This window comes from Protopterus annectens, chromosome 12.part0 (assembly GCF_019279795.1).
Source record: "Protopterus annectens isolate FY-2018-M chromosome 12.part0, PAN1.0, whole genome shotgun sequence".
In the NCBI taxonomy this organism is placed as follows: domain Eukaryota; kingdom Metazoa; phylum Chordata; order Ceratodontiformes; family Protopteridae; genus Protopterus; species Protopterus annectens.
The window spans coordinates 1,093,492,875-1,093,512,117 of NC_056746.1; the positions used below are offsets into that span (position 1 = coordinate 1,093,492,875).

The 19,243-nt window shown below is 41.1% G+C and overlaps 1 protein-coding gene across 1 annotated transcript in view; it reads right to left on the bottom strand.

The window, feature by feature from the left end:
* L3MBTL1 (L3MBTL histone methyl-lysine binding protein 1) overlaps positions 1–19,243 on the bottom strand; it is a 2,277,156-nt gene that overhangs the window by 1,523,700 nt on the left and 734,213 nt on the right. Inside the window, exon 4 of the mRNA XM_044090108.1 lies at positions 14,441–14,585. Coding sequence (XP_043946043.1) covers positions 14,441–14,585 — 145 coding nt within the window. The remainder of the gene's footprint in view (positions 1–14,440; positions 14,586–19,243) is intronic.

Here is a 19,243-nt window from a genome sequence, read left to right on the forward strand (position 1 = left end):
GTGGACTGGACACTCTAAATTGGTCCTAGGCATGAGTGTGTGCATGTGTGTGCCTTCTGTGGAAGGTTGGGCGCCAGGCTGGCAACTCGACACTGTAAAACTCCACTGCCAATCATGAGCGGACAGGTGATCCGCTGTGGCGACCCCTAATCGGGAAAAGCCAAAAGAAGAAGAAGAAGTAGGGCATATAAAATTCCTCATGATAACTATACAAATCAATCAGAGGAGGTCAGAAAAGATTGGGAAAAAAGACTAGATAAGCAATTCACAAAGAAACAATGGGAGGACAAATGTGTGGCTCCCATACATGCAGCAAAATCCAGAATATTTAGGATTTTTGCCTGGAAGTGTTTGCAAAGATACTTTTATAGCCTAAGCAGACTCCAAAGAATTGTTCTCAGGCTGATGGCATATCATAAATTCATAGGTGTTTACTAGGCTAACGACCACAAGTGTCTTTTTAAGCCTAACAATGCATCTCAAATTTCTGACAAGTTCTGATACCCTTGATAAGTGTACGCATGGGCCTTGGAGATGAACCATTTACAGATTACCTCTGTCCATTAGAGACACAGGTGCCAAACCAGAGATGAATTTTGGGTTTCTCATCCAATTGTCCAAGTTGCACTTGAATTGGGTTAGGAAGGAACTCCGCTTCACATGGATGGGGAGCCTGTTCCATAGACAGGATAGTTTCTGGGATACATACCTATCTCTCCAGCAGGTCCTCTTTATATCACAGACAAGGTTTAAGTCTTTATAACAGGTAATTATGGTGCTGTTTGTTTTGTGGATATGCAGGAAGTCTATCAGACTGGGGTCTGACAACATCCTATATGCCAAGCATAGATCTCCCCCTCAAAAGCCTGTAGGAGACAGAATACAGGCATAGGGCCTTGAGGTTGATGTTGAGGTGATGTTGGAGATGTAATGGGAAGAAAGATATACCTGGGGGCCTATATTCTCAGAATGTAATGAGTTGGCAGACTTACTTCTCTACAGAGTACACTGTCAGGAAAACTGGGCCAGCAAATGAGTATGACTAAGGAAATTATTTTTTTAGCTGGGGTACATGACCTAAATTGTCTAGACCTAATAAGGCTTTTTTAAGTTTAATTCTGGTGTCTGCAAAATCAATTACTAGAAAATGGAAATCAAAGTCTAAACCAACCATACTTGTAGTAGTGAATATTGCAGCAGAGATAAAAGATCAGGAAGTGGGATCTTTAGAAAAGGGTAGGAGTAAATTAAATAGAAAAAAGGAAATTGTGGGAACAATACATGCAAAAAATGTTTTGGAGGAGGTATGTGGTTTAAGAGAAGGCAGGAAGTGGACCCTTTATGTAATGTTGGTTTGATTATATTATATAGAACATTATATGTGATATACAATCTTTGTAAATGTGAATTTGTTAATATGGTGTGATTACTTTGTATAAATGTATGTTTTCCTATGTCACAAGTGAGAATTCAATAAAGTTTTTTTTAAGTCTCTTTTAGAGGTCCATGTGCCCCTTCTTGCATGTTCTTTTTCTGGAAATATCTGATGGGTGATCCATATCCCCAGAGGATTCAGAATGCACACATAATGGCTCCTTGTGGCTTTCTGTTCTAGTTTGCCTAGGGGATATTTGATGACTGGGCTAAAGTACTGATGTTTGGGTGCCAGAGGATGGAACCAACCTCAGTGGCAGATGTGTAAGTGCTCTCAAATGAGTACCAATCACTCTCTCCATCATCCAAAGTGCCAACCCTGGATCTGTCAGCATTGCATAGATCCAACCTGGAGCCCTACCCATCCCCACCAAAGTGGGCATAAGCCATGTGAGGAGATGATCTCTGATATCAACAACCTAGAAGGCTTTGATATGGAAATCCATGCTGATGTATTGAATATAGATGATTCTGACATCAAGGTTGGCACCAAGTGAGTTGGTGCCAAGAAAGGTGCTGAGGTCTCAAAGCTGACCAGTCAGTCCTGAGATTCAGTTGATGCCTAAGATAAGGGTACACATCAGCACCAGATACACAGGCTCAGGCTGATAGCTCCAAAACTACCAGTGCCAAAATATGGAATAGAAAAGGAGCAAGTATGGATGATAAGGGGATATACCAATCTGCACTTGATACTGATGGGAATTGGATGACATCTATGTCAATCTGTTGCTTCAGAACAGCCCTCATCATAAGGTCCCAATAGACATCTGTGGTACTCCTGAAGATCCTGGCAGACCAGTGGGAAGAGGTAGAGGGTGGTACTGATGAAAGCTATTGTGACAGTTCCCTTTCAGATGAATGCCTGCTCATTGCTACACTTTTGAGATTTGTCTGGTATGACTATAGGTTACAATGAACATGGAAATGGAGGTGAAGATTCTCACATGGTGATTAGCACTACAGGAGATTGTGTTGGCTCCTGCCTCAGGACTTTAGGGGCTGCAGAAAGATCTGCATCATTCAATTTTCTCTTTCTGGTGTTTATTTTTCTCTTGGTCCCTCCCCTCCCAAGTTTGTTTTGTAAACTAGCCAAGAGGAAGGAGGTGTTTTAGAATATTTTTTTCTGTCTGCAAATGATCAAAGTCCAAAGAACTTATAGAGAGCACAATCTGCAGACAGGTGATCTGGTCCCAGTGCATACCACTCAGTGGTTGGTCATGGGTGTAGTGGGGAGGGATTTTATGGCTGCACATGCCACATAGAACAAAACACCACAATGCAAATTACCAAACAGCAACACTGTACAGATGGAGAAAGTACAGTAAAGTTAACATATATGTAACCTAAAGAAGAATATGTTTTTTTAAAGTAACTAGAGAATGAAATATAGACATTAGGCCTCCTTCCTAAGCATTACAAAGGAGCTGAGGGAAGCTGCTACTAACAGCAAGGAAAAGGGAAAAATATACATAAAAATGTATACACAGGTTTAAATGTACTCCACAGGAGAAAACCTTCAAGAAAGGTAAATTTAAGCAAGAATATAATATTTATTTAGCATTTGTTTACCGGGAAAGTCCGACTTGGAATGAGTCAATTTTCAGCGGTGGCCCAGGGAGGAACACTCCAGACACATAGCTTTGTACCATTGGAGGAAACCAGCGTTCCCAGACAAAACCCACATAAATGCAGGGAGGACATGCAGACTCCGCACAGAAGGCATCCCAGGTGAGAATTGAACTGAAGAACCTCTTGCTGTGAGGTGACAATGTTAACCATTGCACTGTCCAATAATATCAAAGAAACAACACTTAGCTGGAAGAACCTGAGGATTCATCCAAACACTAACAGCTACAAATAAGAAATAAGGTCAATTAGAGTACAGGGGAATCATGGGAGAGAAAAATAGCTTCAAGCAAGGAGCACTAGCAAAGGCCAGATCAGATAAGACAAGTGGTTAGGTACCCATCAGTTGGATCTGACAGACTGAATGAAGTAGGATCCAGAAAGATGAAAATGTGCTTAACAGGCTATACTCCATAGTGAAGAAGACTTGTTGCTGATGTTATAAAACCTCACCCAGAATCATAGGCCCCCAGCAAGCTCTGTTCTGAAGATGACCTCAAAAAAAAAAAAAAGCACGTAAAGTACAACTGATACATGGATATTTCTGTTGGTACAATCCCTTTATTTAATTGTCATATGGTATAAGGTCACTAAATTCTCAGTTAAAGTATGATGGACAGAAAACCAAAAAGGTGTGTAAAAGAGTGGCAACAACCACTAATAACATCCAATGAACCACTCCTTGAGCCAAAAAACCTACGACCACCATATAACAAACACCTTTATTCAGGCCACATAAAATGATCCACTGTACACAAAATGAGTCAGCAATCAAACAATCCAAAATGGTAAAATAATCCACAGGATAGGTCAAGCGCTTTCGTCGGTAGACGTCATCAGAACAATTAATAGTAGGTACTAACACCATTTTTATATGTACCTAGTACCATCAATTGAGAAGAACCAATTAAAAATTAAAGTGACAGTGTGTTTTTAACCTAAAAAACTTAAACTCCCCAAACAAAACTATTTATCTTATAAAACATTCATTCAATTATAAAAATCTTTTTAATAAAAGAAGTTTTCTAATCAAAAATGTATTATTCTAAAAAATGAAGTTTTTTTAAAAAAATGAAGTTTCTTAAAAAACTGAGGTTGTCAAGGTTGAATGAAAAGTTAAAACCAGTATCAAAACTGTGTTGCTCGATATCTCAATTCAGATTTTAAGCTGATGTGTTCGTTTAAACCTCAACTGCAATCTAACCCATCTGAGATAGTTTAGGTAAAACTAACATTGGGTAGGACGGTGATTCAGGTCATAGCCTGCTATAGGTCACCATGTCCCAAGACTCTCACTCCACGTTCCTAAGCACCTTGGAAACTCTTAGGGTCCAACCCAACACTCTCTTACTAGGTGACTTCAACTACCCCTCCATCAGCTGGGAAAACTACTCATGCACCAATACACTTGCCCAACGCTTCCTGGAATTCATCAATTCCAATGCCCTGGACCACCTCATTCTTACCCCCACTAGAGGAAGCAACATCTTTGACCTGGTTTTTACTAACATGGGCAACCATTGCTCTACACCAATAATCAATTCCTCCCTGGTTAGAACCGACCACAAACTAATCAGATGGAAATCCACATCTCACCCACACACCCCGCAAAGGTAACCACCATGAAAAATTTCTCCAAAGCTGACTCTGGGCTCCTAAAAACAGAGGTGGCTAACTTCACGGCACCTATGTCAATGGAAAATAGATGCATGACTGCTGAATCATGCACCAATGCACTGTACAAGCACATATATAAATGCATGGAACTAGCCATACCCAACAGAACCAAAATGCTCTCCTTCAAAATAAGGAAGTCAATCTGGTGGCCCCCTGCCATTAATAAACTCTACAACAGAAGGAAGAAACTATTGCAGAAAAAGGTGAAGTCCCACGACTGGAAAAACGTCCTTATTAGCCTCAACAAAAAGTTGAGATTCCCTCATCAAAACCTCTACAGCCAGCTATGAAGGCAGAATTGTGGCAGACACTAATAACAACCACAAAGCCTTCTATAGTTAAATCAGGAATATCCATGGCAATACCCAGGTTTGCTGTGAGTTACTGCACAATGGTACCTCCTATAATGAGCCAACAGATATTGTCAACATACTGACTGACAGATTCAGTGCCAACTTTACCCCTCCCCCCAAAGGACCAATCACAATGCTGAAGGAATGCCAGACACCCAGCATTACTGCAGCACAGGTTAAAGCTGCATTTTCCAAGGCCAAGAATACAGCTTCCATGGGACCCTGACAATATCCCTGGATGTGTTCTACATGAACTACAAAGTGAACTGGCACCACATCTCTGTGCCTTGTTCAATCACAGCCTTACCTCAGGCTTTGTCCCTACTGAATGGCACACTGCTACAGTCATCCCTCTCCATAACGGGGGAGTGACTACAGACCCTGGAAATTATCGCTGATTAGCCTGACAAGTCTGATATGTAAGGCTATGGAGCTCATCATCATGGACCTAATTAACAAGGATATAGGGAATCTCCAAACTCTAGATCCCACACAATTTGGTTTTGTGAAAGGTAGATCATGCCTACTCAACCTGGTTGACTTCTTTGAGTCAGTCATCAGAGCTGTGGATGAGGGCAGGCAGTTCATTCAGCCTACCTCGATCTGACTAAGGCCTTTGATACCATTCCCCACTCAGGAATTATTGATAAACTCACCAAACTAGGCATCAGCCTCTATATCACTAGGTGGGTTGCAAACTGGCTCACAGATAGAACCCACAGTGTGAAAGTAGTGGACTTCAAGTCAGACTGCCGACCAGTCACGACTGGAGACCCACAGGGATCAGTGCTGGGTCCTCTCCTGTTTGGCATCTAATTCTCAGAAGTCCAGACCAACATGGAGGGACTCTGGCTGACCAAGTTCACAGACGACTGCAAGCTGGGAGCCATTATTAACTCCTCAAGTGATATAGACATCCTACAGAAAGGCCTCACTGAGACCAATGATGTGTCGAAACCATGGCCTTATGCTTAATGCCATAAAATGCGTTGTCATCCCCTTTGGGAAAAACTCAGTTCCTACTAATTACCACATTGATGGGAGCCCACTGAGCACAGAAGGCGTTATAAGAGATCTGGGACACAGGTTGACAGCAACCTCTCCTTCAGCAACCACACTGCCACTGTGGTCAGAAAGTCCTTCTATGTGGCACATCTCATTAACAAGGGTTTTGCATCCAGGAAGAAAAAGGTCATCATCTCTCTCTCTCTACTCTTCCCTCATTAGACCAATCATCGAGTATAATGCCCCATTTGGCATGTACCTCACTAGACACATGCAACAGCTGGAAAGGCCACAAAAGTACCTCACAAAGAGGATCCTAGGCCTTAAACACATGCCCTACATGGGCAGACTCAAAAATGTCCAGCTATTCTTTGTCTCATATCATCTACTAAGAGGTGATCTCTCCTTGACTTACAAAGCCATGTCTGACTCAGCTCTGTTAGAAATGCTACATCTAAAGAAATCCCAATCACTCCACACCACACGCTCCAGAGACCTCAACCGCATTACAACTATCAACAGAACATGCTGGAGGGACAGGCTCACAACCCAGAGACTGCCCATGCTCTTGAATAGACTTCCCATACATGTCAAGCAGAGTACCTCACTGGTCCTCTTCCAGAGAAATCTTGATGAGTGGATGGGAAATAGAAAGTTAACCCCGGGGATCACTCCAGTGGCTCTACTTGATACAGGCACTGGGAACTAATGTCGGGCAGCCACGATGCCAGGGCACTTCTATGGGCTAGGCTTGTAAATGCTCCCAGGTCATTAGCCTAGTACAGACCTATGAACCTATGAACCTATTAGTTCTTAGGGAAACTCTGTCTTTATGAAAAATAATGTAAGTAGGTTTTCTGACAAGGTTTGCAGTTCAGAAACTCTCTTGGTTGACGTAATGGCTACCAAGAATACAGTCTTCCATGAAAGAAATTTCAAGTCACAACTATTGGCTGATTAGAAAGATTTTTGAGTAAAGGCTTGAAGGACAACTGTAAGATCCCAAAAGGGGAAGGGTCTTTTATTGGAGGCCTTAGCAGAACAATACCCCTCATAACAGACTTGCATAACTTTGATGAGGAAATAGAGGAAGAGCCCTTTCCTGAATGAAAATTAGAAATGGCAGCCAGCTGTAACTTAATGGTAGAGAAACTGGCGCTGTCATGAAAAAGCAAACTCAGAAAAAGGAGAATAGCTGACATAGAAAGTGTAAATAGGTCAATATTCTCCTTTGAAACCCAAATCATGAATCTTCTCCAGTTACTGTTATTAACCATTTTTGTGAAAGCTTTCTGAGAGGCCAAGATTATGTCGCATACTGGGGAAGCTAACCTGGACTTTCTTATAATCACTGGAAGTGAAGAGACCATGAGGTCAGCTTGAGAGTGTGGAGATTGGGTTGTCGATGCTCTGATGGATGGGAGATGAGGTCCTGATTGGGATCCAGTCTTCATGGGTATATTTCAGGTGAGACCATAGGAAGGGAAAACCATACTTGATGAGGCCAGAGGGGAACAATGAGAATCACTGAGCATTTCAGCCTGCTGGCTTTCTATAGAAACTTTTGGATCAACAGAAGAAGGGGTAAGCATAAAGGAGACCTGGGGGCCAATCGTGTACTACAGCATCCCTCAGTGACTCCCCTTTCAGGGGGGCCAGGGCAAAGTACTTGCTGCATTTGATGTTTAGGGGAGAAGCAAAAAGTTTGCTTTAAGGTTGGCCCTAATGGCTGAAAATCTGGTTTGCTACTGCTTGATTGAGGGACCACTTATGAGGGGTCAGACTGGACCTGCTGAGGCCATCTGCATTGCAATTAGACAGTGGCTTGAAGAGATCAACCATTCCCAAACTCTCATGGCTTCTCTGCATAATGGATAGGATTCGGTTCCTCCTTCTTTGTTTATCTACGAGACCACTGACATGTTGTCTGTATGAACTGCAATAGTTCCTAGAGGGAGAAAGTCCTGAAAGACTTGCAGTGTTAGAACAATTGCTCTCATTCTCTAGGACATTGATATCCAGCTTGGTCTCATGCTGTAACCACCTTAGACCATCTTTCTCTGATAATGCCCCCTCACACCCCATCTGGGAACTATCAGTGGTCACTGTGACTACTGGAGGGAGGAGAGAATGACCTTGACCTGCCAGTGACAGATCATTTGATTGCATCCACCACTAGAGATAGCTTCTGCAGATTGGAGTTAGTCTGACAGGAGCAGACAGGGGCTGGTAAAGAATGGATTATTGAACAGCCAGGGTCCATTGTAGGACTCGCATAAAGTATCTTGCTAAGGGTACTAGAATGATGGCCACTGACATAGACCCCAGCACTCTGAAAACTAACTGCACTGAAGGAGATGGGAGATCCAATAAGTCCTGCACTTGCTGTCTCCGAGAAGTTATGTGATGCAGAGGTAAGGACGTTACTAGGGTTGAAGTGTTCAGTTGCATTCTTATAAATTCCAGATTCTGCACAGGAGAAAGGTTTGACTTTGTCAGGTTTATTGAAATACCCATGGAATTGAAGATTTATTTATTTATTTATTTGCATTTGTTTACCAAGAAAGTCCACTTGGTCAAAGTGAGCCCATTTCAGTGAAGGCCTAGGAAGAAAAGCTCAGACATAAAGACGTACATACAATCAAAAATTCACAATAAAATATTTACAAATTCACAAAAAATTACAAAGAAGTAAAATTTGCAGCCAGAGTTAAAATAAGCAATGATAAAATTCAGAACATTTCATTGGATAACAAACAGGTGTTAAGTTACATATGAGTGTAGGTGGAACATTACCAACAGTAAGTATAATTTATGCATTTAAATATACATATAAAGTGTAGAAGTTAGGTGTACTAGGAGACAGTTGTAGACTAATATATTTATATGCACTGCAGAGTTTATAGTAAGAAAGAAGAATGAGAGTGAATATAAGTGCAGTGTTAGCGATACAGCTTAAGAGTAATTATCATTAAGGTAGTTGTGAATGATAATTCTCTTGATACATATATTAGTCATTAGAAAAGTTTAGAAAGAAGGTGAAATAAATTTGAGATTGGGGAATCAGGTTTTGGGAGGCTGAGAAATGGAGCATGAGCAGTGCCATAAAGTAGAGAGATGCTGGCATAGAGACTGTTTGAATGAGGAAGCATTGCTAGTGGTCCTGATAGATGATGGGAGTGCATTCTAGTGATTAATAACAGAGAATGAATAAAGCATTTGGTCAGCTGGAAGTTTAGGTTTTTCTACTTGTAAGAGACATTGTTTTTTTGGATCTCAGAGGTCTGTTTGATTGATAAACGAGTTAGCACAGCAGTAACGGCTAAACGGCTACACAATTTGATGGTTTATAGATAATTTTGTATGCCATAGTTAATTGTAAATATGTAATGTAATGTGGGAGTTCAAGCCAATTCAGTGTGTGTAGGGAAGAGCACTGATGGGAGGAGTATTCTACATTAGTTGCAAACTTTACAATTTTATTGTAGCAGGTCTCAATTTTTGTTTACAGAGAGGACTGTACCAGGAAATCTGTAACAGGTAATCCCTGACTTGAATCAGTTGATGGCTTGTTGGTGCAGTAAGGAGCCAATCATCTAAATATGGAAACTCCAACACCTGGAGTCCTTGTAGCCTCAGGTGAGCCATGACAACTGCCATACATCTGGTAAACACCTGGGGGGTTGTGGTGAGTCCAAAGGGCAGCGCCAAGAATTGGTAATGACTGCCTCCCAGCTGAAAGCACAAGTGTCTCCTGGAGCATTGTTCATTTTGATATGATAATACGTGCCCTGGAGATTTTTACAGAACATCCAATCATGCTTGCATAGAAGTGGCAGAATGGACAGAACCATAACCATTCAGAACTTTGACTTCTTGACATATAGGTTGAGGTTGCTGAGATCCAGTATTGGTCTTAGGTACCCTGTCTTCTTTGGCACTAAAAAGAAGCAAGAATAAGTTCTGCATTCCTCTTGTTTGGTTGGGATCTCTTGGATGACTCTTTTCTCTAGAAGTTTTTGAACTTCTCAAATGGTGAACTCCCTCTGACTGAGTGGCACGTCGAGGAGTACCCTCCTGGGACTTAGAGTTGAAGGAGAAAAGGGAATGTAATAACCTCTGGGTATTATTTTTAGCACCCATGTGTTGTTTGTTATATTTTTCCAGGCATCTAAGTGCAGGGATAGATATCCCCTGACAGACCCAAGAGGCGAGCAGCCAGGCAGGACTTCAGGAGCACTGATAGAGCTTATTGGAAAAAGGTTCCCTGAAGCCCTGATTCTGTGGATCCCTTCCTGCCTCTGGGGAGGTGTCTGCCACTGAAACCTCCTCCTCTGCCCCTGGAAGAGGTATCCCGCGCGGGTCCCCGAAAGGCCCTTTAGATTTTCTGAACCAAGTCTTTTTCCCCACCTTTTTGATTTCTTGAAAAGATTCTTTGGGGGGTAGAAAATTTGATCCCTACAGCAGACAAGGTCTTTCTGTCTTTCTAGCTGCTGGCAAGCACTTTTTTTACTGATGGTCCAAACAAAGAGGAACCATCAAAGGGGGTATTAATTAAAGACACCTTGAAGGGTTCTGCAAAATCGCAAAGCCGCATCCAGGCATGTCTCCTAATGGCTATGCCTATACCAGTGTGAGATGCCTTCCACAGAGTGCAAAATCAGCCTCATCGAGGGGTTTTCAAGGGAAGAAGTCAAGCAAACAGCAAAGAACCAAACCAGGAAGTAAGCGCACACACAGCCAGGAAATGGAACAGCTCCTTGTAAGTTCACCAAAGCAGATTCAGTAAATCCAGGTAGGCACCAAACGAATTCAAATAATTCCTTTATTCAGAACCACAGAATGATAACACACAAGCACTTTCGCTCAGAGGAATTCTGAGCTTTATCAAGTGACACCATGCTGTTAAATCAGGTGTCTTATATACCTTGAAAATCCTAGATTAATTAGAAAGCACTGCCAATTAACAATTTAAAGAGACTATGCGCTTTTCCACATGCTTAAAAATTCCATTAAAACAAAATGTATAAAAAAGTAGTGATAGAGTATGCTTAAAATAATGCATTAATGCATCTGTTACTATTAAAAATGTTGATAACATAAAAATAAACAAAACATTATACACTATTTCCCTAATGTTTAACTTTATAATAAAACTTGCTGTGTGCAAAAATCTGCACTTCTTTTGAAAATTGAAATAAGATGGAATGACTTGACATACCAACTGTTGTTCGTGTAATTGTAATTAAAGGCTAATGCCTAATGTGGGTATGACAATATTTTCTTTTCTTGGCCTTGTTAACAGCCCTGCTGGAAAAAGAGAGCACTATATCTTAAGTAAACTAAACTGTGCTATACAATAGGTCATTCCTTAACATAGACCTTGTGTAGTGTAACATTAAGTAAAAAACATGTCCATGTGTTGGGTGCTTGTCATAAATAATTGTATGGGGAATATCAAACTAAAGTCTTACCCTTCTTAGTTTCAATAGTAGCTTGATACTGATCAAATCATTAAGCCCAGGGGGTCTCCCAGCATCTAACTTTAATTGCCAGAGGAGTTCTCGGTATTCTAAAGTTGATTCCCAGTCACCCCCCCTGGCATCAGGCTCAAGCATACTCTATCACTACTTTTTTATACATTTTGTTTTAATGGAATTTTTAAGCATGTGGAAAAGCGCATAGTCTCTTTAAATTGTTAATTGGCAGTGCTTTCTAATTAATCTAGGATTTTCAAGGTATATAAGACACCTGATTTAACAGCATGGTGTCACTTGATAAAGCTCAGAATTCCTCTGAGCGAAAGCGTTTGTGTGTTATCATTCTGTGGTTCAGAATAAAGGAATTATTTGAATTTGTTTGGTGCCTACCTGAAAGGGTTTTCAAGGGAAGACAGAGCTGCTAACTGGGGAGAAACCTATTTAAGGTTCTCCTCAGACAAGGTATATTTCAGGGAGTTGGTTAGCTCCTTGACCAGATCTCTCTGCAGATGTGTAAAATGCGTGTAGTAGTTTAATACTCTCAGTGTGAAGGTGGCTGAGGCATGCACGCGCTTTCCATATCTGTCCAAAGCCCGAGACTCCTTGTTTTTTGGGATGTTCAGCAAGCTCTTTTTTTTGTGGCTGCTAACACAACAATAGCATCAACTGGGACACCCTTGCTCCAATGTAAGCAGTCAGAAGGAGGACACAGGAACTTATCAGGATGCTTAGAGATTGGATTTTGGAAGGATCAGCCACCTTTTTACCTCAGGAGTACAAGGATGTCTGCAAAGGAGATGTCGTCTGGTGGAGACCGGGAGGATCCTTTCACTTCATCAAAATAGGTGTTCTCGGTTAAGAACTCAAAGGGGGAGTCCATGTGCTTCTTCCTGTACTTTTTCTTCTGATGAACTTCCTCTGTGGGATGCTCAGGGGAAGAATGGGTAGAAGGGGGGGACACCCTGTGGGGAAGTAGTCTGGAGGATTATCGGGAGGGCTGACCAATGGCAGGATGGGCGGACTCAATGCTCAGATGAAATGATAAATGGGTAGGATCCGGAGGATGAGGAGTCACATCTCTTGGTCTAGAGAAATCCCTCTCTGCTACCTAGAAGGCTGACAGGCCTAGAGAAACTCCCGTCCCCTCCCTTGGAGCCAAAGCCACCAAAGAAGATAGAGTAGAGTCCACCCTAGATCAGAAGCAGCAACACAGAACCAGGCCCGAGCTGTTAAAGGCCAAGGCCCACAGGGGAAGGGATGGATTTGACCAGGTCGAGACTGAAGTCAGCCCCCAGCAGCTGGCACCAGCATCTTAGACCAGGACCTAAACCGATCTGAGGATATCAGAACAGAGCTAGTCCAAGACACAGACTGAGTCGAAGACTTATTCTCAGATCTGACGATGACTTTCTCAGGAAAACTGGACCCTGGGATTCTGAAACAGTAGGTTGAATTGGAAGAGGAGCTTGAAGCATGGGTGTTGGAGCTCTCACAGATCCAAGGTGGGACAGAGATGACAAAATCCCGATCTGTATCTAATCTTTGATGAAACTTTGCATCATCTTGTCCATTACTGATTTGGAAAAGCTCCAAGACGACCTAGAGGATGCTGACGAATATCTGGACTTAACCTGTGAAGGTGTGACCCGAGAGGTCAGAGAAGGAGAAGCTGGTCTGCTCCAAACAGGGATATGGCTCCAAGACCTCAGATCCGAAGGCTTAGGATCTGAGGAAGGTCTGATCGAGGAAGAAGAACTCTGGATCAGTAGAATGTCTGCTGGATCCAAGGCTGTGCTGGGATCCGAAGTGCTAGGATCCAAGGATGACTGGATCCGAGGGACAGACTTGTCTGCTGGTCTGGTATCTGTTGGATCTGGAGAGGCTCTCAGATCCAAATATGATTTAGTCTTGATCGGATCTGAAGTAGTTGGATCTGACAATTCTGGTCTTTTTTTTGCCCTGAGAAGACGTAGCCCCCACAGAAGCCAACAGGGCTAATTTCTTGTGGTCTTTTGAGGTTGAAGGCCTGGAGGGAGTTTGAGCCCCAGAAGAAGGCAACAAACCCCTCAAAATCATTTATTTCTTCTGTCTCAAAGGGCATGATGGTTGAAGGCCACTCAAATAACACAGTCGGAGTTCAAATGCCCTGGCCCAAGACAGCGGACACACTTCTTGTGGGCATCAGAATTTGGAAATGTGTGCCTACAAGAGGTGCATCTTTTAAAACCTATAGGCTTACTTTACATTGCAAGGGGGAAAGACATTACTCTCACACACACAAAAGAACAGGTTAAGCTAAATGACACACTCACACACCAATGCTATCTAAGGAGAGAAGATAGAAAGATTTTTTTTTATATCAGGAAAAAGGGAAAAAGTGCCAATGTCACTATAAAACATAGAAGGCAAAAGTAGGGAGGAAAGAACAAGACCCTATCGCCAGTTAGCTAACTAACTTGGGAATGGAGGGTAAAGGACAGCTAGACAAGAAAAGAGGTAAGAACTTATAGAGATTTAACAATTAAGAGAAACAAGATAGAAATACAGTAAAATAGAAACTCACACTTAGGAAAAACCCTTGAGACTAATGGACCATGTCTCTGCTGGATGGCAGCAAACAAGATCTGGGGAGTTAGGGAAGGTATGATGCATTATGGGAAATGGAAGAGCCAGAGACTCAGATCCCAAAGTCTTGTGAATGCAGCCGAATCGGATCCGAGGTCAGATCCAAAGCTCCAACAGTGAAGAAGAATGCAAAGGACAACATCAGATCAAAATTTTAAGTTATCAAGTCTTTAAAACAAAACAGATTATATCCCTACAAAACTAGAAATTATATGTACATAACAAAATAGTTCTTACCTGGATTTATACAGGCATTCTTTCTGATACTGTGTGCTTTCTCAAATTCACCCATTTTTTCTGTAGTCTCATCATTCACTTGCTCTGTAGTGATTAGTTTTTCAGTGCTGACAGCTTCTAGTGATCCAAACTCATTCATCCGAAACTACACAAAATACAAGAGAAAATATTAACATTAAATCAATGTAGAATGCAATGGAATAAGTACTAAAGTGAGTTAAAATTCCTGCCACTTGCAGTTTTGCTGCTTTATAACACAAGCCATTCACCTGAAGGAAAGTATTAAGCAGCTAGAAAACTACAACAGCTACAACTCTAAATGCAGTTTAATAAAATCCAGTTCATCAAACCACATTCTTCATTATCAAATACAGCAGATGGAAGATAGGAACACAACTTCATTAAGTAAATACATGTGCTTGCTGCTGATCACCGACCAACACACGTTTTTGAGACTGGCTTGCCCACAATAAAAAATGCTGATATTTAATATGATTTACATATTGCTATATAGGTTAGCGTTTATTTTTATAATTGTGCGTGCCTTTCTCATTAGAATTCATAGCTGAAGTCAAGAGATATTACAAGTCATTCTGAAAACAGAGAAAGGAAAATGAAAGGGAATAAATGGAATGGGAGGGAGGAGATGGAGAGAAAATGTTTACTAGAAAACAGAGTGAGAGAGAGAGAGATAAAAGGATGAAATAATGATAGCTAGATACCTACAACTTATTTTTTCCTCTTTCCTTTCTTATCTTCTTGAATATATGTTTTCATTTATACCTATATATTTTAGTATGAATGAGAAGAAAGAAGTGTAATGAAAAAGGGAAAATATAAAATAAACCTTATTAGTAAGTTACCTTTGGACAATACCGATATATTAACTAAAACTAGTGAGAAGTCAACAATGTGATTGTCAATGTATGATACAATCCTAATTTTATTCTTACAAAAATGAAACAGAGGAGCATTAACTACAAAAGAAAGGAAATACAAAACAATCAAAAAATATCAAGTGTCAGTGTTGTACACTGTCATAAGTATAATTAAAATGGAATGGTGTGCACATGGAAAAAAATGTTTCTCTTGCTCTTTTCCATTTACTCTCTTCCTCTGCATTTTATTCCTTCACCTCTTTGTTTTTGGTATCTTACTACAGATCATAACAATGTTTAAATATATAAGCTTTATTTAAAGCCTATGTTTCTTTCTTTTGGAAGAAGCAGTGAGGACAACACAGTGTGTTTTTTATGGGTCATGGACAGTTTGCCGAACGGACGTTTCTCCGAAACTGAAATGGCCGGGCATGCTTATGAGAAAGTGCTTTTTGCTGAAAAAGCACTTTCACGGAAGTATGCTAAAAGGTATGGGAAATCATGGGGGAATGGCTGTTGCTGAGATCGCAGTACAGTGGGGATAAGGGAATATTCCCTTTTCCTCACTGTAGTGCGATCTCGGAGTGAGAATATAAAAGTAGGGGGGTGTGGGGGGCTGGGGGGCTTGCCCCCTGTGTAAACATTAGTTGTGTATTTTTTGTTTTTTGGGGGGTTTTTTTTACTGTTTATGAGGGACTTTAGCGAAAGTGCTTTTTCGGCAAAAAGCACTTTTGCTTAAGTGGATTCGGTTATTTGGTTTCGGACTATTGAACTTTCGTTCAATAGTCCTAGACCCATTTTTTACACATTCTATGTTGTCCCCTCTGTCTGTCAAGACAGTTAGGTTATCTGCTTCAAGGTTGATCTAATCCTGCAATAATTTCAGAGCTTCTCCAGCACATGAGCTCATCTCTCCCATAGTACCTCGCACTAGTCTTTCTCATCAGATGTGAATTTCCAGCACTCCACTCAACAGTTTCAGCTTATTAAAATCAAGTAAAGTTTTTTCTCCTCCATTTTCTATCCTATCCTGGTATCAGGTTATTCAGTGTTTCACATCCACATAAATTCCACAAGTCCATAGTCATATTTATCCTGTTTATGGATTATAGGGCTATCACAATGTCACAGATCCCAGCACCAAAAAAGTAGCTAACTGTAGCCTTGCCTTTGTTCAACCTACCAAGAGCAGAATCATGTGCCTGATGGAGTGATCGATTACTAGGACAGTTTGTATGGATGTGCACACTTTTTGGCTGAACAAGGTTTGCAGTCTTCAGTGTGGTCAGTGTGATGGAGCTGTGTAAAATTATTGCTGCTGAGGATCTTTAAGCATGATTCTTGGGGTTCCCTATTATATCATCGAAGATGCAAAATTTCGAATGCATCTTCATTGAATTGAAAACGACAAAAATTTAAAAGAGTGAAAGGGCATATAAGCAATTTCTTTCCCCGGGAAAGAAAACAATTGGCCGCCTCCGTTACTTTGCCGTTTTCCCCAATGTAATGCGATCTCGGAGTTGGTATATTTATTGGGGGTGTGTGGAGGCACAGCCCCCCACGTTGGGGGTGTGTGTGGGGGGGTGAAGCCACCCACTTTGTTTTGTTTATTGTGTTTTTTTTTTTTGTTTTGTTTTTTTATTGGGCCAAGCGATTTCTTTCACAGGGAAAGAAATCGCTTATATGCCCTTTCGCTCTTTTAAATATTTTTTTAATATTCGTTGTTTTCAATTCGATGAAGATGCATTCAAAATTTTGCATCTTTGATGATATAATAGGGACCCGATTATTGGTGGCCTATGGAGTGATTTTTTACATCTTCATCGTATGTGGTTTAATGCGACGTGGCGAAGGGAGAGAGGGAGGAAGGGAGGGATGAGTTTATGTATTCACAAAAAACTAACAATGAACCAAAATAAATCTCCAACTGGAAATAAAAAATAAAGAGTGATTAAATAAAAAGCACTTTATTAATTAACAGTAAGCACTTTCATCCATACAGGACTTCAACAGACTGCCTGAAGAAGTTCTTGTATGAGTTTAGGTGTTGCTTGCCAGTCATCTGGGTAAGTGAGAGGGTAGTCTCCAGGTTGTACAGATAATTAAATGTCTCACAAAACATGTCATGTTGGCCTAATAGTAGCTGAGTGTCAGTAAGCATTAGGCAGTTCCTGCACTGTCTCAGAATACCAATTGCAATGAGACTGACAACAGAAGCAGACTCAGCTTCTATGTCTGCCAGTTAGGTCAAATTACAGAGGACAGGAATAATATATTTGGACAGTTTACTCTGTAGGCAGGAAATATATGTTAGGTCAATAAACCATGCTACTGCGTGGATGCACTTGAAGAGGCAAAGATGTGCTAACACTAATGCAACAAATGCTTGAAGCCACGCAAAAGAAATTAATACTGTCTAATCCAAGAGTAGTGAACAGCTATAACTCAGTACATAAATTCAATACTATAACAAAAGCATTAGGCTAAGAAGCTAATATAAATTTATTAACAGTAACATCAGAGAGTAATACATAAAAAGAGTTATGTACTTACCATAACTTGGAATCTGTGCTATCCAGTGTCATTATTCATCATGGATGGTCTTGGATCCGAACTTGGATCCGGGCCGGCAACTATTGGACAGATCTGGTGCTCAAGCTCTTTCCCTTCCCATGATCCCTTGCTAACCTACAACCTCAGATCGAGTTTGCTGGATAAGGAAATAGCAAGCAGGACTGCTTATAATACTAACAAGGTCCATAAAAGAACCATCCCTCTATTCCAACCAGATCTCCAGAAGGCAGGGGGAAGGTGGGTGGGAATGTGATAAATAAATACACTGGATAGCATAGATTCCAAGTTATGGTAAGTACACAACTCTTTATCTGATGCTATCTGTGTCATTATTCATCACAGATGGGTCAGAGTCCTCAGCTACTATGAACCCTGGGAGGCCTCAGGGAAGGATATGCCAGAGCACAGTGGAACCAAAGCCCTGTTCCACAATATCAAATCCAACTTATAATGCATAACAAAGGTGTGATGACTGGACTAAGCAGCAGTGGCATATATATCATCCAATGAAAGTTTGGCCAAAAAGCAGAAGTAGCCCTCGACCTAGCAGAGCAAGCTTTAACTGAAAGATTGATGTGCCTGCTGTCGTAAATGAAAGAAATACAGCTGACAATCCAACATGAAAGCGATACCTTAGAAACTACCAAACCTTTTCTGGTGTGACAATTAGCTACAAAGGACTGATCTGACTTTCGAAATTCCTCGATCCTCTTAAGATAAAAACATAATTGTCTGGAAGTCCAAACAATGTAACATATATTCCCCTTTGTTGGAATAATTAGGGAAAAAACAGGGAGCTGAATACATTGGTTAAGGTTGGCCTCCAACTCTATTTTGGGAATAAATGAAGGACTAGTTCTGAGAAATACCCTATCCTTATGAAAGACCAGAAAGGAAGGCTTGATACTAAGAGCTTGCAGCTCAGAAACCCTCTTGGCCAGAGTAATAGCCACCAATAAGGCCATCTTCCAGGATAGGAATTTGAGATCACACAATGCAGCAGGCTCGAAGGGTTTTGTGTCAAAGACTGCAACACGAAAGTGAGATCCCATGGGGGTGGTATCTTTGACAGGAAGTCTAAGGAGGAATACCCCTTTGAGGAAGGCTTTACAGAGTCTGGAAGAGAAGGTGGAACTGTCGTTTAAATAAAAATTTGAGATGGCCACCAACTGAAGTTTAATCATGGAGAAACTAGCTCCTTCCTGGAAAAGGGAAGCTAAAAACAGCAGAATGTCAGGATTAGGGGCTGAGAAAGGGTCAAAGTTTCATTGTCTTGCCCAAATGAAGAACCTTTTCCACTTGCTAGAATATACTTTCTTAACAGATGGTTTCTGAGAGGCTAAGATGATAT